Source organism: Leptosomus discolor, chromosome 7 (assembly GCF_034619465.1).
Source record: "Leptosomus discolor isolate bLepDis1 chromosome 7, bLepDis1.hap2, whole genome shotgun sequence".
Taxonomy (NCBI): Eukaryota; Metazoa; Chordata; class Aves; order Leptosomiformes; family Leptosomidae; genus Leptosomus; species Leptosomus discolor.
In genome coordinates, this window is record NC_141397.1 from 39,118,935 (window position 1) to 39,142,754 (window position 23,820).

General features: G+C 44.7%; 1 protein-coding gene across 3 annotated transcripts in view; it reads right to left on the reverse strand.

Moving 5' to 3' along the window:
- Window positions 1–1,246: 1,246 nt before the first annotated feature.
- FARP2 (FERM, ARH/RhoGEF and pleckstrin domain protein 2) overlaps window positions 1,247–23,820 on the reverse strand; it is a 70,054-nt gene continuing 47,480 nt past the window's right edge. For 2 of the 3 annotated variants that reach the window (XM_086467610.1, XM_086467612.1), the window contains exons 13-26: window positions 20,991–21,169; window positions 15,456–15,545; window positions 14,077–14,210; window positions 12,934–13,015; window positions 11,694–11,931; window positions 10,533–10,663; window positions 9,652–9,720; window positions 9,175–9,264; window positions 8,394–8,476; window positions 6,508–6,623; window positions 5,650–5,813; window positions 3,225–3,332; window positions 2,292–2,443; window positions 1,247–1,334 (exon numbers count right to left, since the gene is read on the reverse strand). In XM_086467610.1, the coding sequence (XP_086323736.1) occupies window positions 1,247–1,334; window positions 2,292–2,443; window positions 3,225–3,332; window positions 5,650–5,813; window positions 6,508–6,623; window positions 8,394–8,476; window positions 9,175–9,264; window positions 9,652–9,720; window positions 10,533–10,663; window positions 11,694–11,931; window positions 12,934–13,015; window positions 14,077–14,210; window positions 15,456–15,545; window positions 20,991–21,169 (1,724 nt within the window). Of the gene's footprint in view, window positions 1,335–2,291; window positions 2,444–3,224; window positions 3,333–5,649; window positions 5,814–6,507; window positions 6,624–8,393; window positions 8,477–8,761; window positions 8,783–9,174; window positions 9,265–9,651; window positions 9,721–10,532; window positions 10,664–11,693; window positions 11,932–12,933; window positions 13,016–14,076; window positions 14,211–15,455; window positions 15,546–20,990; window positions 21,170–23,820 lie in introns of all 3 variants that reach the window. The other variant, XM_086467611.1, reaches the window with a different exon arrangement.

Consider the following 23,820-nt stretch of genomic DNA (forward strand, 5'->3'; position numbering starts at 1 on the left):
CTTTCACTACACCACTTCTTTGTTTCCTCTTCTAGTATACAAGGACTTTTCTAGCTAATGTAAAAGCAGAGTCCCTAGCACCTATCAAAGCCACCTCCAACAGGATCTTGTGGCACTTGGCTTATTTCAGTCCTTTTGTGGAGGCAACCAAAGGCGACAGCTTTACAAAACCAGAACAAACTGCAAACAGTTCAGATTTAATACATAGATTTAATAGAGTCCACAGACACTAATGCTCAATCTGGAATCCAGTGACTTACACCTTCATGTGGAACAGAAGATGGATCCCACCCCAAATTTAAAGGTAAACGTAGGGAGTTTCAGAAGTCTGTGTGTGACACAAGCACAAGCAACAGTGAGTTTCAGAGAACCTTGTTCTCCTTTACTGCTTAAATGCTTTGAAAACATCACCCACATCAGGGCGGAGGGTGTGTTTGCCATCCCGTGCCTTAAGTAATGCCTGCTACAGGATAGAGAAACTCTGGAGCTGTGGAAAGAGAGCACAGCGATTGAACCTCTCAGCATGCGCCATAGCAGAGTTCAGAAGAAAAACCACACACCCTACCCGTACCAGCCCACAACGTACCAAAACCTCAGCAGCTTAGCAGAGGTCCAGTCTCCCTGCTTCCCCTGGAAAACTGCTGCCAGTGCCATTTCTGAAGAGCGGAGCTGTTCTAAGAGCTGCAGCTTCTGTTCAAAATAGCCATGTTTAAGCCAATCCATCTGTGGATCCCCTGTTAGTCCGATGGTGCCAGCAGGCTGACTTTACCAGCAGCATGACAGCTGGTGTACAGCCAGCCATGCCAAGCATCAGGGGAAGGGAACTTCTGGGAGCCAGCAAGCCCTGGCACCAGCAACTGTGAACCAACCACACTGGCAGCTGCTGGTTTTCTTCCATATGTGCTGACCACCCAGTCAAAATGTGAAAACAAGGTGGCATTTCCCTTCAGGGCTGGCAAGGGTGTTACTGTACAGGTAACAACCGGACCAATAATCCTTTCACGATGTGTGCACACTGGAGCTCTGTGGTTGTTAGGTTCTCTCTAAGTAGGTTCAACTGGAAGAGACTTGACCTGCTTCCATACCACTGGGAATGGATGTGATCCCTGTCTGCAATGCCCTTGCTCCCGCTCTCCATACCAGGTAGAAATGAGCTTCCTGGTTCTTTGCTTGATCAACTCCAGAGACTCCTGTTTCCACCTGCCTCTTTTGTTGATGTTTACAGCAGACCCAGCTCTGTCCTGCTTCAGTCGGTGTGACTGTCCTCATCCTTTGGGAGCAGCAGGCTCGACCTGGCTGGAGAGCTCGTGGCTCTCTTGATTACCTCCATCCACCTGGCAAGAAAGGGCATGAGAAACGCTCAACCCCTTGCTCACAGATGCATAATCTTGCCCATCAGTTATGAGCTGTACCCCTTTCACCAAACCTCACGGAACAGCCACCGTCTACCTTTCTTTTACAATTCTTTTAGGAAACAAGCTCTTCAGATGAATAGCTTGAGGTGTGGTAAATAACGTTGCAGAACACGGTTGCCTGTCCAAATAACAGCTCTACAGCTTTGAGCTCCAGAGAGCACACCATATTCTCCTGTAGGTGTACAAGAAGTGTTTACCAAGAAGGACAGGCTGATATTCCCTAGTCAATGGATTGCTTTTCTTACCATAAATTGTGTAACAGACTTGCTCAAATGGAGGAAAGCAAAGCAACAGTCAAAAGAGCAAGACAAACACCCACTGTGAATGAGATATTTTTTCCCTGAAATCCCTGCATGAGACCAGTGGATCAAAGAGCACAACTGCCATCTCGGGTGGCCGACACACACGTTGCTCACAAGTGTGGGATGCTCGCCCAAGGAAGGGGGAAGTACGTGACACCACCTCAGTAAGGCCACACTCCAAAACAACCAATGCTACCCTGCATGGCAGGAGGCAACGCAAGTGTTTTCACCAGCTAACATAAGAACTCTCATTAACCGAGAAATCTGGCTCCCAAGACATAGTGGGCCTGAACGTTTCATGGTCCTTCCACCCACCCTGCGCCCTAGCTCCTGGGACAAAGCAAGCCTACAGCTCTAAATGCGACCACCAGCGCTCCTCTGCAAGGAGTACGGTTCTGGCAGAGGAGGGGTCTCCAAATACCATCAGTGGGGAGAGGAAGGGCACTTTATTACTGAGAATGTGCTGTGAGGTCACTCGGACTACAAGGTAGTTGGGAGGAAAGAGAGGACTCTGGGTGATCACCCAGTGAGTTAACAGCCTGTTATATACCAAGACAGACAAACAGAAAATTACCTCTCAAAGGTGTATTTGCTCTCAGCCCTGAAGAAATACACATGGGACTTGAACTGCAGCTTGAAGACGTAGTCCTTCTGAATGCCGTCTGCCTCCACAGGGGAGCTGACTGCATAGCCGAGCAGCGGGAGGCTGGCCAAGGGATAATCATCCTGGAACAGCCCAACAGCCCAAACCTTAGCGCAAGGCAGCCCCTGCCACACAGTACCTTCCAATCACGCTCACTCTTTTGCACTGTACAGGTAAGTTCTTTGTATTTTTGGTCAGGAGAGATCAGGAGGAGGAGCAGCCTTTACCTTTCATGAGGCTTCCGACAGCTTACAATGAAACCTTCCCCCTGCTCTGTTCACTGTTGCTTCTATTCCCCTGCCCATCACTGCCTCCTGGGCTCCCTCCTTCCCCTCCACACCCTCTCTCTGGAGCTCCAAGCACAGATCCGACACAGAAGTTAAATATCCCTCCCACAAGAAACGTGCCCTCAAGGCAGGAAGCCTGAATAAAATAAACACAGTTTATTGGGTTAATAAGATGAAGAGGCACAGGCTGCACTGCCCCATGGTTCGTTACAGAGCAGGCACCAAAGGCACCATGGGCAGACAAATCTCGGATGCCTGTTTACTTGTGCTGAATCCCAGCAGGGAGAGCAACGGACAGAGACTGGCCAAAGGCTGCCGATCCCCTCACCTCCATTAGTCCCCACATGAGAAGACATTTCCCCTCTCACCCACAGATGGTCAGTACCATTAACAGAACTGGAAATCCCAATTAAATTTGGCAAGAAGGGCCCGTGGCCTTACAGAGACCAGCTTCGTTACGAACTACCTCCTCTTCCACTTGTTACTCTCCTTCAAATAGCAGTAAGCCACACCCAGAGCAGAAAGCCAAGGGCCTCCAGGTTCTCCCCGACACTGTCCCTCGGCCACATTTGCTCACCTGGTGTGTTTTGTAGAAGAACAAGCAGAAGTTGGTGAAGACGACCCACAGTTTCTGCCAACCGTTGCTGTTCTTGAACTTCCTCAGCAAGTATCCAGAGAGCTGGTTCTAGCACAGAACGAAAAGAAAACTACCGTGAAACCACAGGTCGCTGTCCTTCAGAAAAAGATGACAGCTGCCGCAGACAAAAGGCTTGGGGCTGCCGGCTACCACTGCTCCTGCACTTGCTCCTCTGTTGCAAAAGGCCTCCCAGATCTTTCACATGGTGATCGAGTGGCCATGTCTTCAGTTCCCTAACTCATAGCTACCTTCCTATGAAAAACCGAGTGATTTCTCTCCACCAACAGCAAGTTAGGTTTAAGCACTTGACGTATCTCGGCACAATGTCAGGCAGCATGCAGGAAGGTGCTGGACCGATTCATTCCTCCAGCGGCCACTCTCCTTTGCAGCCTACGGTCAGGGGAATGGCAACAGCTGCAAGGGTGCCCATCCCTTCAGCCACCCTTTCTTACGTGCAGAAAACCCATGTAGAACACACTGCATGAGAAGGAAAACAAAGCAGAAGAGGAAACAGGACGCCAGAGCTACATGGACAAGCTACATGTGGCAGCTACATGAAGCCAAGGCCGGCATGGCGAGCAGGCTGCAGGGAAGGTGAACATTGCCACCTTGGAGCCAGTCACCCAGTGCTTGTGCAGTGCGATAAAGAAACCTATGGCACAGAATGACAGCAAATGGAGTTTGCAATTAGAGAAAAAGACAGGATACTCAGCAGATTTACACAGAGAACCACTTTGGGAAATGTCAACAGAAGGAAATTCTGTACCAACAAGGGGAGGTTATGACTCTGCCACCGGCTGGCTGGGGCATCCTCACGCCAGCACATGTGGGCTCACTACGCAGTTACGGAGTGAGCAGCACTACATTTTCCTTGGCATCCCTTGGCTCCTCCCCACCAGCGCAGAACTTGAGAGGCATTTTTACCTGGATCATGCACAGGTAATCAGACAGGGATAGGCTCTGGTTCCGGTACCAACAAACATGGGTGATTGTGTTGGGCCGTTGGGCCTGGCCTAGCAAATAGCGAGGAGGAAGCTCTGGAGAAACAGCAAGAGAGCAGAAAACTGAGCAGAGAAAAGGGGGAGAGAAAAACAGATCATTAGGATAAGAGAAGTGATGCGAGAAAGGCGTCTGTTAAGGGAAAATGGCTTGTGAAAAAAATGATGGTATTAGAACATGGAACAGATGAAAGCGAGAGGGAGCTGCAAGAACTCACACGTTTAATCCCAGAGCCTGTAGCAGGGTAGTCTCGTTATCCGGGTACAGAACAGTGAGGTGGTACCTTTCACAAGGGTATCAGCAGGGAAAGGAAGGCGTGTCACCTCCAATAGCAACCACTTTCTTTGCCAGCTAAAGTGCCCAACTTCTGGGATCCTAAGCCAAGGTAACATCTATCAGCCTTCCTTTACCAAGTGATCGATACACTCTGTACACCATGAAAAACCAGGAGCTTCAGTGCTTGACTTTTAACTCCTTCCATTAAACAAAAAGTGCCGTAACAGCGGGGCAGGGAACGGGAAGGTACGAATACATGGACGCAGCACCCTGCCCCACTGCTGTTTGTCTAGTTAGTGACTTCTTTTTTTTCTTCATGGTATTTAGGGTCCTTCCCACTTCTGGAAGTCTTCCAAGCATGCCAGCCTCCAGGAAGGTGTCCTATCCAACTGACCTTGCCAAACTGCTGCCTAAAGTGAAATGGTAGCGTCAGTGCAAGCAGTGCTCTGTGTAAGGAGTGCTCAACAGACATCTGTCTCGAAATCTGCAGGATTTGGTACCAAAATGTGACATCAGTGCTGCATCAAGCCACGCCGAGGGGTAAGACCCAAGGTAACGGCAGCTCAGCAGGCATGTCATAAATCTCTGTTCAGCATAACACAACACTGCTGGATAAATGGCACTTCCTAACGCTTGCTGCTCGCCCCTGCCAGTGAGGGAAGGGCAGAGAAGCCATATTCCCACTGAACTCCAAGCACTCCTTGTAACTCAAGGTGCAGGACAGTAGCTAACCAGACCTCAGCATCGAAGAGTCAGTCTGTGAAGGAAAATATCACGGATAGGGACTTCTCCTCCAGTGAGGCTGACAAAACCCCAAGGAACACTTCAGTCCTAGGACAGCCTGGGTTTCCTTTCAGATTTCTCTCCTGCAGCACCTTCACCAAAGCAAAGCCCTGCTGCAAGGGGAGCAGAGTGCGTGCACACAGACACGCAGGCATCCACAGAGAGAGGCAAGCATGCAGCGGCCTTTTCATGGCCCACGCTCTCCTGCGGACACAGAGACGCTGCCAAGGTGAAATGGGAGATGGAGTGGAGGCCAAGCGAGCCAGGACGGACAGAGTGAGACATGAGAGCTGCGCCCTGCAGGTACCTCGACAGCCACACTGTGGTCAGTCATGGAGACGCTCGTGTTGCGGTACCAGCACACGTGCATGGTTGTGTTGGCACGGTGGTGGCTCTGCCTGTCCAAGGAGCTATGAGAAGAGTGTATGTCATCTTCGGACTCCTGTTCTAGAGAGACCTCATCAGAGGATCCTGGGGGAGGAGAATTTGGCAGCGGTTTAAGAAAAGCGTGCGACATAAAGAGCAAGAGAAGCAGGGATTCCTGAGGAAAACTTTTCTCTTGCAATGGTCCAGTTTTAAAATATGTCAATATGAATTTGTTACCCAGCAGCTAAAGGCCACTCTGAGCAGATCGCTCTGGCTTTTGTTACCCAGCTCTGTTTGGGGCAGCTGACTCAATACTGTGTAAAACAAACAAACAAAAATCCCCATACTTCATCTTCAGTCGATTTGCAGTGAGGAACAGGAAGAAGTGCTCCATGCAGGGATACTACATGTTTCAGCACGTCCATAGCACCACCAGAGACATGCACAAGAATGCTGGGCTATAAAAGAGCTTGCTGATCTCCAAAGACACCAAATTTCTGGACAAGAAAATACACTACATGGTTAAACTGAGAAAAATCTACGTAAGAGATAAATAAGGATCTTAAAAAATTAACAATTCTGCCACTGGAGCATCTCTGCTGCATTTTAAGTTACCATGAACATCAGTCTAGGAAGACAAGCATATTTCTTTCGATTAAAACAAAAGCAAAGCACAATTAACTCTCCATTACTATCATATGAACTATAAAAATACTCCATTTATGTCATCAAACTCATAATAGGAAAAATGAAATGGACACGACAACCGATGCTTTTCAAGAAGGCAGAAAACACTTACTGTTGGAGCGATTGCATACTGAGTTTTCCAGAAGCACGTCAGATTTCTCCGATTTCTTGGCCATTTCAATTGCCACATTTAGGTCTTCCATCCACTTCCCCATCTCCAGGCGGGTACTGCAAGACAAATGGTGTGAATGGAGACCAGCCTGGAGCCAGGGCAGTCCCTGCCTGGTACACAGAACAGTCCCTTTCCATTAAATAAATAAAAATAACACAAAAATTCCTCCAAAGCATGAGCTTTCCAGACAGGAAGAAGCTGAGCTCATACAGCCTTCACCTCTACTTTCAAGCCTTGAAATAAAAGTAAAATAACCTTCCCAGCAAAGAGAACGAACAGCTAGCAAGAGGGCCACAGAATACCCCCCTCTGGAGCTATCAGACTCAGAAGAGGAATTACGCGGTCTAGGCCATCACTAGAGCTTCACTGCTGATGGGTTATTTCAAACAAGAAATCATGTTTTCAGTACAAAAAGCCTTCTGGAGATGGGGGGGTATAACCATACTGGAAACCATTTTTTTCAAAGGATAAAAGGCAACCTGAAGGACAGCACATCTTTTAACAGGGACACAGGACTTGCCTTACATCTTGAGCAAGTAAATCACAGAATGCAGGAACTCTCACCCCACAGAGCTTCCATTACGGGTTACGTGGCTCAGTCACGATTACAGGGTCATATATGTGTATATATCCATCGGTGTGCAACAGCACCAGGTTTTCCTTTAGACGTGGCCACGGCATTTCTTTTTTACCTCTGGCTACATTCCCTGTATGCATAATTGTTGTCTTCAGCACTATATATGGTTACATGCCCTTGTGTTTTCTTGGGAGGGTGTGGGGGGCCTTTTGTTTTGGTAACCATCTATATTCTTCTGAAAGTTTTTAATTTAGACTGAAAATTCCACATGTAGTCTAAGCCCAGCAGCAATTTATTTTTTTTGACAGGTAGGGAGAGGTAACATAAGAAAAACAACAACCTTTGAGCTATTTCTAAGTTACAAGGTAAAAATTATATTTGTTTTTCCAAGTTTAAGAACCTTTCAAGCACTTTCTAATTCACAGCTGCTAAGAAACAGTCACTCTTAAAAATAATTGACATTTTCAGGTGTTAGGCTGGAATTAAACAAGTTTTACTTGCTGAATACCTCTGCATACCAGAAGTATCGGCTCCTGTGCCACCACATACCTGATTTATAAATACTGGGTATTCGTTATTATTCAAGGACAGGTCATCAAGCAGTAAAAAACCCGATAAATTTAAGGTTGAGATTTAGTGCTCCCCTCCTGCATTCTTGGCATACCCAGCTCCAGATGCCTTTTAGGGGACCTGCGGAGGGACAAAACCTCCTAAAGCTGATCCTGAGAGAACAGGTGCCATAGACATCCTAAGTATATTTCAGACAGAAGGTAAAGAGAGACACCAAACTCTCTGCACAGGGACAAGTTACACTGAAAAGGGATCATTTTTTTTTCTCCAAGCCAGCCTTTAATTTTTCCTCTCCCTTCCCAGCTTCCTCCATGAGATCCATGCAGGAACCCTCCTCTCCTTACATCCATTTGCATATTCTGGATTTTAATTCTTTTTGGGTCCCTAAAATATTTGTATGTTTAGATTCTGGTTTGCCTCCTCCTTTATAGGATGACATTGGCAACTCACCTAACTCAAAAACAACACAATGGCAATGTTATTGCTGCTGCTGTGTGTTTAATAACCTTCCCCAAACACACCACTGATAAAGGAGTTGTGAAGTGTCCCGTGTTCATTTTGAAGCCGTGCTTTCCAGAGGATGCAGGGAACAGCCCCCTGGCTCTGCACCAACTGAAGAGTAACTCTTTGGAGAAGGTGTCTACCAAACCTACAGACACCCAAAGAAAACAAACGTTACCTTGCTGCCACCACGATGGTTTTTTGTGCTGAATAGATGGTGAAGCAGTGTGGGACGGCCCATTCATTCTCACTCTCCTCCACCTGCAGGAAAAGAAAAGGTTTTTCTCATCACTATTCAGTGACTGATAAACTCTAAAACTGTCCTCCTTGGCTGGCTAGGAATTTGAGTCAAATACAATTACAACTCAGCTGCAGTAAGTGCAAAACACCTACTCTTTTCTGAATAGCACCTACTTCAAGTCTATTCTGGCTCTATATGAAAAATCTACATTGTGTGTTTCTACTGCCGCATCTCTAGTAGCACAGCACCACATCCAACAGCGCACAAAAATGAGGGTTCTGAGCAGGATTCGGCTTACTACTTACCGGTGGGTCGAGCACTATCAGCTGCAAATCAAACACAGAAAGAACAGTCCCATTAGAACAGGGGGGTGGGGAGGCAAAAGGACTGGTTATACGCCTAGGAGTGTGCACAGGGGAAAGGTGTCAGGATAAATCCCTATTTCCAGATCAGCATCTCAAAGCGGCGTGAAAACAAGCGGTCAAAAGGGTGTACTCCAGCTGCTCTGCTACTGCAGGGAAGGAACAAGCTTACCATCTTCAGACAAATCTTGTGTCTGCAAGAGACACACAGGCTGGGGCATGCAAAGGTCCAGTCCACAGCCAGCAGCATGGCCTGGGAGCAGCTGGCGGCTTCAGTCCTCCTGCTCTGAAGGAATGCCTCAACCTGCCTTAAGGCAAAGTTATTTCCTGAGCGCTGGGCGGCAGAAACCACTTACCAACATGCCATGCAGAGGAAGGTGTCCGTGAATTTTGAACTGATTTGTCCCTGTAACCCCTTTGCTTGTGTACAGTAACATATCTGAGAACTGAAAGAGGCAGGAAGAATACGATCAATATTCTGAAGACAGCAGGTAGGGCCAAGTATTTTTTTGACATCTTTTTAAAAGTCTATTGTTAAAAGGCCGCCGTAGATGCAGGAACAAATGCCATTTCTCCGTCAATTTGGCCTACTTTCCTTAAAGCCACTCTTTACTTATAAGAGAGGCAATTGCTTTGTAAAATTCTGTTACATCTATGTGCCATTAGGGAAACAAGATGAACAGTCAGTATTGTCACAGTCACTCTCTAAAAACCCCTCAGAGTGAGTTTTCAGTTACGACTCCCTGTTTTCATCACAAGCACGTGAAAACACACTATCATGACAACTTTATCTTGAAGACTTTGGGTTTATGAAAACCGGAAGCAACACCCACCAGAAAGAACATCCGCTGCTGTAAACCCTTCTTAGTGAGCTTGTACAAGCAACCTTCCCGGATAAATTCCTGCAGCAGAAAATAGAAAGTTAGGCAGAGCTTGATCTTTCCCAAAACACAGAGAATTTCAGTGGTTCGTTTTCATCCCAGAGTTTCATCCAGATGTTGACTGGTACCCAGCAATGACTGCGAACAGATTTGTTACATGCCAGATGACACCTTTCCTTCCGGTTTGTGACATGAATCAGCTCCTGGCTGCAACCAGCACTTAAATCAATGAAGCAAGAGAAGGAAAAGGAGCAGAGTTCCTGTCAGACACCAGCAGTTCACCTGTCACACTTACATCCCACTGCAGTGATTGCCATAGCATCCCAAAAGCATACACGATGCTCCTGTACTTATGCTCAGTATATCTATCAAAAACAAAGAACAAAAAACCAAGCAGGAACTAAACAAAATCCCAGAAAAAGAGAGTCACCGAGACCAGTCTGGCCCAGTGACGTGGCTCTCGCCATCGCTACATTCTCCGTGTGGTCTCAGTTCACAGACAGGGATTGGATCAGATCGACATAAGCGGAGCTGGTAGTGTGTTTCCTATGGAGAACATGACAAACGGCTTCCTGCTCAGACACAGAGTGCCACACCCCAGCATACCCAGGATCTGCTGTACTGGAAACACAACACTGTAGCCAGAGTCTAAGCAGAAGCATTTTTGATCTATTCCCTAGGACACCAAGACCTCCATGGGACCTACTATGAAGACAAAACCCTTATAGTCGTTCCCTAACACACAGAGGCAGCGGTGTCAAATACATGGTTGAACAGCACTTCCTGGGCAATAAAACCAGTAAAGGCTCTAAAAACTAAACAAAAGTACTTACCCTCCCGGGTGCTGTGAGATTATCTATACCAATCAAGTCATGCTGCAGCTCTGTCAGCTTCTGGAAATTCTCCAGGCGGATGAGACTGTGCTGCAGCTGAGACATCATTTCTGTGACTTCCTTCAGCGCATCTGTAAGGAAAACGGCACCGAGGAGATCAGAACCAAGCGGCCAAATCCAGGCCACCAATTTCATCCCTGGAAAACTGAATATGAAATCTATAACCAGACTCAGAATAGAATAGTTCCGTTGAAAGGGACCTACAACGATCACCCCGTCCAACTGCCAACTTCTTAAAGCGTATTTTGTAGCTACCCTGGGGCAAAACGGAGACTAGCAAGCAAATCCACAGCACTTCCTGTGCTTTTGGAGATTACTGCGTACCTCAGATTTTGCACATATAAAAAGTGTATTTACCATGTAGCCAAAAGTAAATTAAAAAATTAGAGCCAACTACTTCTGCCAAGGATTACTTCATAAATGAACGGAATTTACTATATAAGCTTTTGACACTACAAAAAAATTATTTTTTTGTCACATTTTTGCTTATAAATGATGAAATGAAGAGCTCCTAAAAACCTACTTTTTCCCCCGCTAAAAAAGGGGACAAGAAAAGGACAAATTTTCCAGCTTTGGCTGAAACATTAAGATCCATCAAGATTACCTTAAGAAAATCACTTTCTGGAATGCCAGAAAAAGCATTCATTCTGTGCCAAGGGAACAGTGTACAGCTAAGTTATCTTTTGCATTTTCCAAACTAGCAGTTAAGGCAATTTTCTATCTATTGCAGAAAGTTCTGGAGCCCTGCACCAGAACACGGTAGGACAGTAGTGAGACCTAGTACCAAAAACCAAAGTTAATTTTAAAACATAAGCTAAACATTTTTTTCTTTAATTAAGCTAGTTTCCTGCTCTTCTACTTGGTATATTCTGGGGTTTTTTCCAGGATATTTAAACTACAGCATTCACTAAACAGTTGTGTTTTCAGCAATCTAAATCAAAGTTCCTGTGTATTTTGCAGAGCTGCATGCAAGAGTCAGAGAGAATGGAGGGAGAAAAAGCATTCAGTGAGTTTGCAGAGGTAATGCCTGTTGTCTCCCACATGGTACAGGCAAAATTTTGTAGGTACACGGAGTGGATATAGAGCTGAGTGCTCACTCACTCCGGCAATCTGCAAAGTCCCGGTGCTCTGTTGTGTAGTACTTGCAAAGTCTCCCCAGGATCAACTTGTAGTGCATCAGCCTCTGGATGGGTTTCAGCAGAAAGGTGTTGAGGGGCAGGTAGCAAACCTTCTGCAGTTCGAACTCCTTATAAACCATTTCCAGCTTTTTTAGGCGTTTAGTTGCTTTCTCCAGTTCTGTCAGGACCTCATCATGCTTCTGCAGGTAACTGGTCAACTCCTGTTGAACCATACAAAAAGTTACTTGGATTAAAGGCACACAGTCTTTAAGAGACTTCACAGTGAATAAGAAAAAAACATCCGCTCCCTGCTCTACTTTTGTTTCTGACCATGATTATATAAGCCAAGAGTGCATATATTGTCACAAATATTGACAAAAATAGCATTAACAAAATCATACGTTTCAACGGCTTCATTTAAAGAAAATAAAACAGTATTAAAAATAAAAATATTTGTTTCATTGTCCTCTGTTCACTATTTACTGCCACCGTGCCTCTGACGAGAGCAGCCAGTAGCACCACCTGGCCATTCTAAGACAATTCTTGTTGATCACTGACTTTTTAATGACAGGCAGAAGTGAGAGGGCTGGCTTATCTAGGTTTATCTATTAAAGAACCTGGCAGGCAGCTCCCAGCAAAGACAAACCAGGCATCTGTGCAGCACTACGCCTGTGCCTGCTGGGAATATCAAATGCAGAGAGCGCTGGCAGAATAGCAGCCACACACTTCTGCACTCCCATTCAAGCCACTGGTTTTAATGGACTAATTGCTCCACTACGACGGCACAAGGTTAACTGTGCCATGAAGACACTCTACTCCAAACAAAGGTGATTTCATTTCAGAAGAAACTACTCTGCAGTTAAAAAAATATTTACCTTTTTGAATTAAATAGCCTTATGTAACAGTGGCTCCACAGGGTAGAGTTCAAGATGTGGCAATATAGGAGAGATGCTGAAGATAATTAAATAATTCTTTGTCTTCTGCTGAATAACCATTAAACAAACAACCTTTTCTCAAGGTAAATGTCAGCGGTTAAATAAGTGGTATAAAACCTTGCTGTAAATATGTGTAATGTTTTCTTTTTAATTTGTTTATCAACAATAATTGTTTGCAAGTCACTTCAAGTTTAGTGGAAATACTAAACCTTGAACTCTCATCCTTGACAAAAGGAAAACAAATGACTCAACAATCCTGAGATTCCATTATTTCACTCCTTTATCTACCTTTAGAGTCTGCATATTCCTGAGCATGACATCTCCAATGCGCTGATAATCTCCCTTCATGTGAGCGTTGGTTTTTCCTTCCCTGAAACATAGATAAGGGGATAGACAAGAAGGTGCAGTACACGGGAGATCAAGAAGTCTCAATGTCCACCCTCCATCTTCCCCTGTACTTCAAGACATAATCTCTAAGAAATGCTTCCTGAGTACCTGTGTATTTTAAGGACTGCTTTAGTAAAATTCAGGGAAGCAGTACTAACATTAATGCCTCCTCTACCCATTTTTAGCCATCTGACATTCCCATTTCACTGGCTCGGTTGAAAACTTGGTACGGTAAATACGGAAGCTGCGTAAAATAACAAACATAAAGCCACACTTAGAAAACAGAAAGGAACAGAAATGAATTCGTGCAAAAGTCCATTTGGGAGTTTAACATCTCAGACGTTTGAATAAATGTCATAACATGATCCCACCTGAATTTATTAATTTATTTTGTTTGTACTTTGTTTACGTTAACCACCTCCTTTTGAACAGTAATTATATTCTAATATCTTACATCTCAGGTCAGTAGAAAGTAACACAAAGGTCAAAGGACTAAAAACATGGTCTTTGAAACAAGGCGTGCCGCAAGAACTGAACTCTGATCTTAATTACAAAAAAAGCATTTCCTAGATTTTCACCTGGAGATTCATTAACTGGAAGGTGTTAAAAACCACACACATTATCTTTTTGACCTTGCGTTTCTCCTCTTCTCTAGGGCCAGAGAGACACCACCAGGTTATATTAACTGTTGGACTCAATGACCTTAAGGGTCTTTTCCCACCTAAATGACTCTGTGATTACAAACCCCTTGGTCTAGTGTCTAATTCCTACAACTACAGCATATCATGTACAAGGCAACACTTGAAAAATTTGCTTTGCAAAATGTACTTTGGACTTTTTTTTAAAACCACAATTTATTAAAAGACTTTTTTCTTGATTCTATTGATGGAGAAATACCAGTTCAAATAGAGATTAAGTATGGTTTTAACATGAGAGAGATTTAGTATGGTTTTGATGTGAGAGAGATTAAGTACAGTTTCGATGTGAGGATATAGGAAAAGGTCACCCTGCCCGTTGCTCATGCACTGCACTATTAACCCTTACCAGAGCGACAGCCTTTGCTCAATCTCTTTCAGAAAGCCTCGATGAAACTCATAAATTGGGTCTATGTTAGAGAAGAGTAATGTCATCAGGCCCTCTGGCATAGCGTTCTCCTTGATGACTGCGCTGCGAAACCACTGTCGGAAAAATCATAAATGATGATAAATTTCTCTATTTAAGAAATTAATCGCTAGGATAAAAGTTTCTGCTTCTGCAGCGATGGGGGAGGAGAAAGTGTGTGCACAGGGAAACACCAAGAAGGAAGGAGAAACATTTAGGGAAGACGTAAGCATGTAATTTCTTTCCTTGCCAAACATTACAAATATGAGGCTCATTACTGGTTCTGGGCACAAGCAGGTTTCTTAATGCAACGATGAGATATTTGGTAACAGCTCTAAATTACAGGCAATTACCAAGAAGCTGCCACAGCTGATATTACACCACTGCTTCCACTTCAACGCAGACACAACTGCTCTTTCATAAAACTTGGAGCCCTGTGCAAGTTATTCGGTAGCTGGAGACAACTTGTTGAATGTCACACACTGCACTTTTTAATCACTTTCCGTTCTCTGCCTTCTGGCAGGGATGTGAGTATTACAAAAATCCCCTGAGGTGCCAGACATTCCCCCAGCTTTTAGGGGAAGTGCTGGGAAGCCCATGGGAGGGATTTGAGTGAGCTCACAGAGAATACCTCAACCAAAGATGTACAGCATTAAGGGACTCACACTTCTCTTTGACGAAATTAAAACAATAGCTTATAGAACGGCAACAGTCATGGTGTTCAATCCTGGAGTAAATGAACAAAAAGCTCTTAAAGTAAAAGAGTTGGAAACTCAAGCTGCCCTCCACACAAGAACTCACTTGTCTACTCTGGGTGAAAGGAGGGGAAAAGGAGGGGAAAGAAAAAGCAGCAACAAAAAAAAACCCAGAACTCCTCAAACCCCTATGGATCCTTCATACCCTTTGCAATTGTCATCTGCTCTCGCGACCTGAAGGCACGAAGATAAAAGCTTCCCAAGGAACACCGCAGAGATGACGACTAGATTAGAAGCAGAGCTGACAGCGATGACTATCATTGAAGCTGCATGCGAAACATTTTTAGGCTGTCCCTGATCACATTTTTCAGAGGGAAATTTTGCCTAAGACATCAAAATGACATGTGATGTAGCTGTTGGAGCTAACGATAGAAGTCCAAAGAAGGGATCAGCTCTTGCATGTGAGGACGTATGTAACAAGGAAGGTAACAGCTACACGGCTCAGTGATTATGCTTTGTCAGAGTACTTCCTTCTTCTGCTACCTGGAATAAATTCCAAGTTTTTCCAAATTAACAATTACAAATCCAAGAAAAGGAAAAGGGTTAGAGAAAGTTAAAACCCCTTACCACTGTAATAACTTCCAGATCCTTTAAATACGTCCGTTCTGTAGCAAGAATCTCCTTTGCTATGAAGTATGCCTTGTCAGTTGGATAGCGCTGAAAGAATACACAGTGATCAATCAGGATTAAAATATAAATGTTCCATTTGTCACTAAGCACAAGCTCAAGCCTTACATACATTTTCCCTGTGGGCAAATGGAGCAGTTCATTACTAACATGGCACCTCTGTATTCAGTACCACGTTCTCAAATACTGACTTTACTATAAAATATTATTTTAATTTCAAGATTATTAAAATATAATGTCAAGTATACGTCAGTTATATGAACTGCCATTTCAAAATCAAGGGAGCACTTTACAAAAATACGGAAACAGTTATTCCAAGTTTCCTAGGTTTTAAACACCTCTAATCAAATGAAGTACAGCAGATGGGCAATATGGTCCTTTTCCAAAACTATTCTATTTCCACTTACAGCTTTTACTCAAATCCTTTGAAGACCATATTAGTTAAGAAAACACAAAAATCATACTACATCAGTTGTTGGCCGCATGCTTGCTCCGGGGCTGCTATTTAAAGAAAAGAGAAGACAGAATGGACATGGAATGGACATTTAAACAGTTGCTTAAAGAGTTACTCTCAAGCAACATCTATTATCTAGTACATCCTCGAGAACTTTGGAAAGGACCTGTCTGTCCCCAGTACACACCCTGTGCTTTGATCCTTACTCCAGTGCTTTTTCTGCGTCTCAAAAATTTTTTTCAGGATTGTTTCTTCCTTGAAAACTTACAGAGCGTGAAGGCACGCGAAAACACACCGTGCCCACCACCTCACATTTTTCATCGCCTGCATGGGTTACCTTTTTCATCACCTTCGCGCACTTCTGCAGCTTTTCACTTTTTTCTCCAGCTGACAGTGTGCTAGCTTGAGGCAGAGAAATGCTTTTCTTTTCCCAAGCACCTTCTCTTCCTTTCTCCTACATCATCACTTTCTGTTTACTCTCTGCGGTTCTTGCTGCTTTCCAAATTTTCCCCTGCTGAAATTTAGTGCCCTTAATTTTCTATCTTTTGGTCTTGCACCAGTCCTAACTGAAACCCCTGTGCTGAATCCTGGCAGCAGCTACCAGGCAGACCCTGTACCAGAAGCACCACAGAGTGGTATGGATGTCACAGTGTAAGAGGGGCCCTGCCAAACACCCTCCTTACTGGTCAGGCACTGCAAGAGGAAAGAAAAAAAATCAATTCACACCTGAAAAAAATAAACACAAGAACTCTCTAAGGAGGCAGTCTGCTTCCAAAGTCCAAAGAAAATGTTCCTACAACCATAGCAGGCATCAAGGCACCACCTGGAAAAAACCAGCGTTTCACCATATTAAGTACACACAATCCCACCTGGAACCTTCAAACACTCACTAGATGCAGCAAGACCAGCTTGCGTCGAGTGAAGAGCTCTACTCTGAATTCACAAAGACCAAAAATAAAGGACTATAGGACTAAAAGACTTTCCTGCCTGCCTTGTACCTAGATCCCAATGTCACAAAACTACCAAGTCTGGAAATAAACAAACAAATAAGTAATAATTCCATGCACGCAAAAAAGCTTAACATTTCACTTCAAAGACCACGCTTCGGCAGCATTAAAAACAACTCTGGGTGGGGGGAACTCACCGAAACCACCACACCAGAAAAGCCCAGCTTCTATGCACTTTTCAAGTGGGTTGCTACAACCACTCTCCATTAGAAAAGGAAATGGGGAGAAATCTACTAGTAAGATGAAAGAAAACCACAGTGACTTAAAGAGAAAAAGTAACAAAAACTCTTGGCTTTGTCAAGGTTTCTGTACAGCAACAGCAGCCTGGAGTGGAAAAGCACACACTGCCAGAGTCAAAGAGTTTGCCAAGGAGTTTACATACAAACACAGTGATTAACCAGATGGATTTACAGCGGCATCAGTACCCTTAAAATCAGAGTTCTTTTCATAGAGATACTGCAAGATTACATTTTGCTTGTACAATAAAGCTGTACAACTGCTGTGAATTTTAACTTGGTTAGATTTAACCAATTTAACATGGTTTTCCGCCTGGGTTTGCTTCATTTAAAATACTGTCTTCGAATGGACACTGAAGCCTTGGAAGTCTCAGAAGCTGACCGACCCACAATAATAAAAAAGTTCCCCTCCAGGATTCTCACTTTCCTAAATTAGTTTCAGCCTGAATGAGAACTCAAGCTGCTGAAATGCCAGACTTTGCACAATGGGGCAGAAAGGATTTGGCTTCATCACTTAGGACAGATAACGCACTCACTGCTTGTTATTTCCAGGCTATACTATGCCTGCTATAAGGATAAATGAGAGGAACTCTTTAAAAGAAAAAAAAAATATTGAAAACTAACAGTAGAGTGACCTGTCAAAGCTATAAACTCTACCTCAAAATGTCTAAATGAGATAGGGGGGCTGAAAGGTAGGGGGAGGTGGGCTGTTTCCATCTCAGCTCCTAGTTACTGATTAAACCTTCCTCTCTCCTGCAAGCCCATATTCATACCACGTCCACACAACAAGGGGTTCTTAACAGCATCGTATGATCTGACTCAGTTATTTGGGGTCTCCAGGAGAAGAGTGCCTGGAGGATTGTCCTGCCCAGAGCTGCTTGAGTCTCTCACGTTGCAGCACTTGGCTCCACAGAGCTGCACAGCAGATCTCAGAGAGGTCCCTTAGCATTCAGGAGCAATCATGGGAGAAGTGAGCTTTGGAAGCACTAAATTCAAAGTGGCTACTGCTCGTGGGTGTTCCCTGAGCAGCTGATAGTCAGGATATACGGTGCACAGATCTCCAGACCACCAACTGAGACAAAACAAGAGTGAGCAAGCTGGCACCGAGAAGCACCTGAAGATATAGCCAAGACAGCAAACAGCACGGGCCTGTGACCCTCTTGTCTGAGGATCCTGACAGGTAAGACAACCAGAATGTGGATGGGGTGAGCAGAAGAGCAGGAATAAAGAGCACACAAGGTGGTTTCTTCTTTGAGGCTGCACAGAAAACTACAGATTACAGCGTGGCCACTGACTCCATAAGGAACTGAGTTTGGATGATGCAGCCTTACCTGCACTGTAATGGAAGGTCCTGGATCCTTCTCAAGCACCAAAGAGTCAACAAACCTGGCTGCCTGCTCGCTCTCTGCAAGCAGGCAAGGCAAGAGGAGCAATGCAGCTTACCAAAAAATGGTCACGGAAGCCTGCTGTTAGGTGGACTTCTCTGTCTCACCACGAGAAATGCAGTGCTCTGCAGAGTGCAGTTTGTCACATACTATATACCAAGCCCCTGCAAAGGCAAAGTCTAGTCATCTGTTATCCACATCTGAAAAGCAGTCAAAGAATGCACACATCAACATCTGTATATGCACACAATCACTTATTTCTCCTGAGTGCATCTAAATGCTTGGCGTCATTGCTCAAGAAAGAGGAGCTGACTAGACTAGAACATTTCAAGAGGTCACTTTCAACCTCAATGATTCTGTGGTTGCAGATTCTTGTTATTGCTAGCAACCACCGTGAAAGCCTGATAACATGGTGCAGTGTGGATAAAAATAGAAAATCTGAGTCACACACTGACATCTGGCCATCTCTGGCATTTTGAAGAACTGTGGAGGCACAGGAAGCCACTGCTTACCAGAGCACACGATCAGATGTCAGCATGAAGCAGTACGTAAGCTTCGCTGCATAGACCAGGGGAGGCTTACTGCGCAGAGTACACGCAGTAAGACTCTGGAGAAGCTCCTGGGAGAACTTGGTCAGAATCTGTGGATTACCACCACTTACTTCACCTTTCAGAAAGGCCTTGCAGTGTTCCAGTGCGCGAGAGGATATGGATACAGATGCTGCACTGGGGCAGATATGCCTTGCTCGGTGGTGCTGAAGCACAGAGCAAGGAGCTGAAGTTCACGTCTCAAGGACCAAAGGTGGAAATGCCTCCAGAACGGAAACTTTTTATAATTAGGATTACCTGAGAAAGCAAGGGTGAAACCTGAGCTCTGCGTGGGGGTGAGGAAAACCCCACATCATGTTGGGGAGTTCCCAGTTAAAGTAACCAGTGCTTACTGGTGGAAAGAAAGGAAAGCAGCCTAGGCCAAGGATGAGCACCTGGACACAAGCACATCTTGAAGACTCAAGTTGTTCCTGCTTTAAGACCTGTTGCACCACAAAAGTCAGAGGCATTTTTGCCTCTCTCTTTTCAGAAAGCAAGCCTCTAGCTTCCATAAGGCCAGAGCATTGTCCACCTCTCACTGGACAGAAAAGTCAGCCACAGAGAGGGCAGCTTCAATGATACAGCCAGCCCTGCTGAACAAGCCCATGACTGACTGGGTGTAAGAGGATGCACCGTGACACCTGCTGCTGAGAAAGCTGAAGTTGAGGTCAGGTCCTCTACAGCACGAGAAGAGACATCTCCAGACCACACTAAAGGTCCTGGAATGATAAGAAAAAATGGCTTGGAGGACCAACATATGGTGAGATTGACCTTGGTGAGACTGCACGGGAAGTAAGGAACGTCAGAAGAATGTACCTTACATATGAACAAATGTTAGCTCTGTGCTATTCTCTACACTGGTGAAATTATTTTAGAACACATTTTTGTTAATGACACACAGGACTTTGCAGACAGCACAGTCCAGTGAGCTGACAAAGGTCAAACATGACAGCATTCAGCAAAGGCAAGGCCAGGTTTAATGTCACCATGTGGCACCATTTTTCATTACCGAATGAGCCAAAGCAACTGACTTCCAGCATCGACAGCCATCTCCCCCACCAGCCTTTTGGTGTACTGCCCTGGTGAGAATCACCTCGAACAATTCACCTGCTTTAGAGTGTCCTTTCAATAGTCTCAGCACAAAGACTAGTGGTTTTTTACATTCTAATCTCATATTTACAGCCCAAAAGGTGCCAAGTGCACTGCTACTGGTTTATATCAAAATACCAACTGTTTCCCCCAAACAGCTCATCTCAGGAAGCCACATCTCTTAGACCATCTCAAGTTGGAAGAGACCCATAAGGATCACGAAGTCCAACTCCCTGCTCTTGCATGACTACCTAAAATTAAACCATATGACTAAGAACATCATCCAGATACTCCCTGAGCTCTAACAGGCTTGGTGCGGTGACCACTTCCCTTGGGAGCCCTTTTCAGTGACCGACCACCCTCTCAGTGAAGAGCCTTTTCCTAATGTCCAATCTGAACTCTCATTTCCTTTCCAAGGTATAAAAGGCAGACTTCAAGAACAGCCCCCTGCCACGCTGGGGCCCTTGGCAGTGGTTGCTGCTGAAACTGCAGTAGGTGATCCCAGCAGCAGGTGTCAAGAAGACCCCTACAGCAAGAGGACAGCAGGGACTCCTGCCACCGACTCAAGCAAACCTTCAGCACTGGAAGGTTTTAGTTTTAACACTAACCACCAAACACATCAATGCAATCAGCATTCAGTGACCAGCAAGCACAGCTCCTCACCTGAAACCACTGCTTTGCTCATGATGTAAATTCCCAGTTGTGTCATTATCTTACCTTACGTTTCATTTCATCATCCTCTTCTATCCTGGCACCGCCAGCATCACTGAGGACAGGACTCAGAAGAGGAGATGAACCCTGGCCAGCTGCATTCAAGTTCACCTGAAATGCCGTGTTCAAGCCCACGGGACGCTTCAGCACAAGGGAGGAGAGCTGTGGATGCTCCACTGGGAGGCCTGGGTGGGAAGAGAAGGCGACAATGGAGTGGAAAAGGAGAGAAAATGGTTTCAAAGATAGCACATCTAAAATGATTACCAACTGTCACTGCAACCCCGCATTATTAAAAAACAAAAAAAAAAAGAAAAAGAAAAAAGGCATATACATCCAAAGACTTAAGTGCGTATCTCAAAGCAAACTGAGTCTTCACTGCAACCCTGCTACTACATGGCAGCACAGCAAGGACAGATACCTTTACAACTGCATTTAAGGGAAAGGAGAAATCATATCTAGGAAAAAGTGCTCAAATCCCATTGGATTTTGTTGATTATCAGCAGGGTTTGCAACACAGGATTACACTGCAGTAAGAAGAATATACAGCTTTTAATTTTTCCTTTTTAAAATAAGAATTACTTTTTACCCCAGGGAAAAGCTAGGACGAATCATCGCGCTACTCTCCACTCCAGCAGATAAGGCTCATTAAAGACACATTCAGAAATCAGGGAATTTCCAAAATTGTACCAATGGGAGAGGAAAACACATTGCTATACAAAAAGGAAGCATGCAAGAGATTTCACTCCTGGCTCTTCTAAGTATGCGAATAGAATAATCTACCGATCTCAAAGGAAAGCAGTTTTGCAGCACTGAGTATTAACTGGATGGACAATCCTCTTGCACAGCAAAACCTGTCTGAAGCAGGAGTAACATGTACTACTTCACTTTAGATTACTAACTGTCAATCTTTTTTTTATATGATCATTTCATTTGTGGACGTTTTAGATATTTCTGCCACGTAAAGCATCATTACAGTGAATTTAAGCCTATGAACAGCAGCTGCTCTCCTGTCTTGGCAGACTCCTTCGAAACAGCAGGCAGACTACCCCTCGGGTGTTCACAGTGAAAACAACTGTTCAAGAAGCTCTGCTTTTTGGGACCAAACAAAGGCAACAGACACTCCAATTACTCACACTATGCCCACAAAATTCCTGCCTAACCTCATCTGAGTTTTTTCTTTTTCCTGATCTTCCCTATGATAAATAGACAAGCTTTGTCAGATCAGGCAACGGAGGGGGTACCAAGCACTTCAGTATCTACAGCTTACACCACACTGCTCACGCTCAGCCACACTAACAGCTCTCCCCGGCGTGATTTGTTGTGTATTACAAGCAGAGAGCAAGGGCTAAATCACCTGACTGAAGGCAAACAGGAAAATCAACAGCAAAGCCAAAAACGCCAACTCATCAGTTCCCAGACTGCCTAAAAATCGGCACAAAAGGCTTTAAAAAATAATAAAAAAAAATCAGCCCCCGTGGATATCCAGTATGTCTCGACCCAGACACACGTGCTGGAGGAGAAGGAGCCAGAAGGTTTTCAGTTCACTCCTGGCTGCTGCTCTCTGGCTCAGGAAGCAAAACCACCACGAGGCGCCCAGCAGCATGACAATGGCGAGGGAGCCCAAGTGCATGTTTTCACATTGACAAATGCAGGAAGCTAAACAGTGCTGCGCTCGGTCACCTGGAAGAGATTCAGATCATCAAGGCTACGGAGTTAACTATTAATACACTAGTCGAGCAGTCGTTCTGGAGCAGATTTTTGTTTCTGCCCAAGCATTTTCTTCATTCCCACTGCTTTTAGTACTAGCACATGAAAGCAATGTCTGGTGTGTGTTTCACCTATATGGGGACTGGAGTTTATTGGTAGTTTGCTCTTACATGTCAGGGATGCTGAAACAACAGCTTAAAAACAAATAAGCTACAAGCTTACAGGGGTGAGGGGCTTCTTTAAATTCTTGGAACTTAACACAATGTAGCAACATGTTCCAGAATTCATAACTTTAATTGTTCCTGGATAGACTCATACAGGGGAGCAAAAGGGATATAACTTACTACAAACTCCACTGCCTGCTATTTCAATCGAATTGTTCTAGTTTCCATCACCTCCAACAGAAGCTGGCCATTAAGTTACTTCCAAACATTTGCTCATTTGTATCTGACAGCAAGAACCCTGTCACCCAAAGAGTGATTTATGAAAATGAAGTATGCTCAGCCCTTGAGAAGCCTGAAACAACACGCAGAACCCAAGCCCAGGGAAAGGGCTAACCTAAAGCCTGTCATGTCCTCAGGGGCAGAAGTGCCCTTCCCCTGCACGCTGAGGACACCCTGTAGCTGTTTGTTTCCCTACGATGAAAGCAAGAAGGCACTTGGGAAGGAGCTGTTACAGCTGCAACTTGTACCGGTCTGTCAACTTCAACGGCAAATTCTGCAAAAGGACTTTCTGAGGTTAATGTGATTTCCAACATTTCTCTAGAAAGAACTATAAAATGCCATGGAGCAGCTCAGGTTAGCTTTTTTGCTATTGTTTGTTTAACTGTTTGATATAAACTCAATATGATGGCTTATCTTGGCAGATGATGTCACAAGCGTGTACTGAAAGTTTCATTCTTGTAATCCAACAGTATTTCTCCACTAGAGCAGCAAGGGTGGAGCTCCCAGCCAAGCAGGTAAGACACACAGCGATTCTCTATTCTCCTGGGGAAGGATGGTAAAGGAAGAATCGGAGCAGCCATTGCTCTTTCAAGAGCTGTTCAACGTAGAAAACTCCTCATTAGGTGAAATACTGGTGCGAAGATCAAAATATGTGAACGATTTCCTCCTCCCTGCCTCACAGGCAG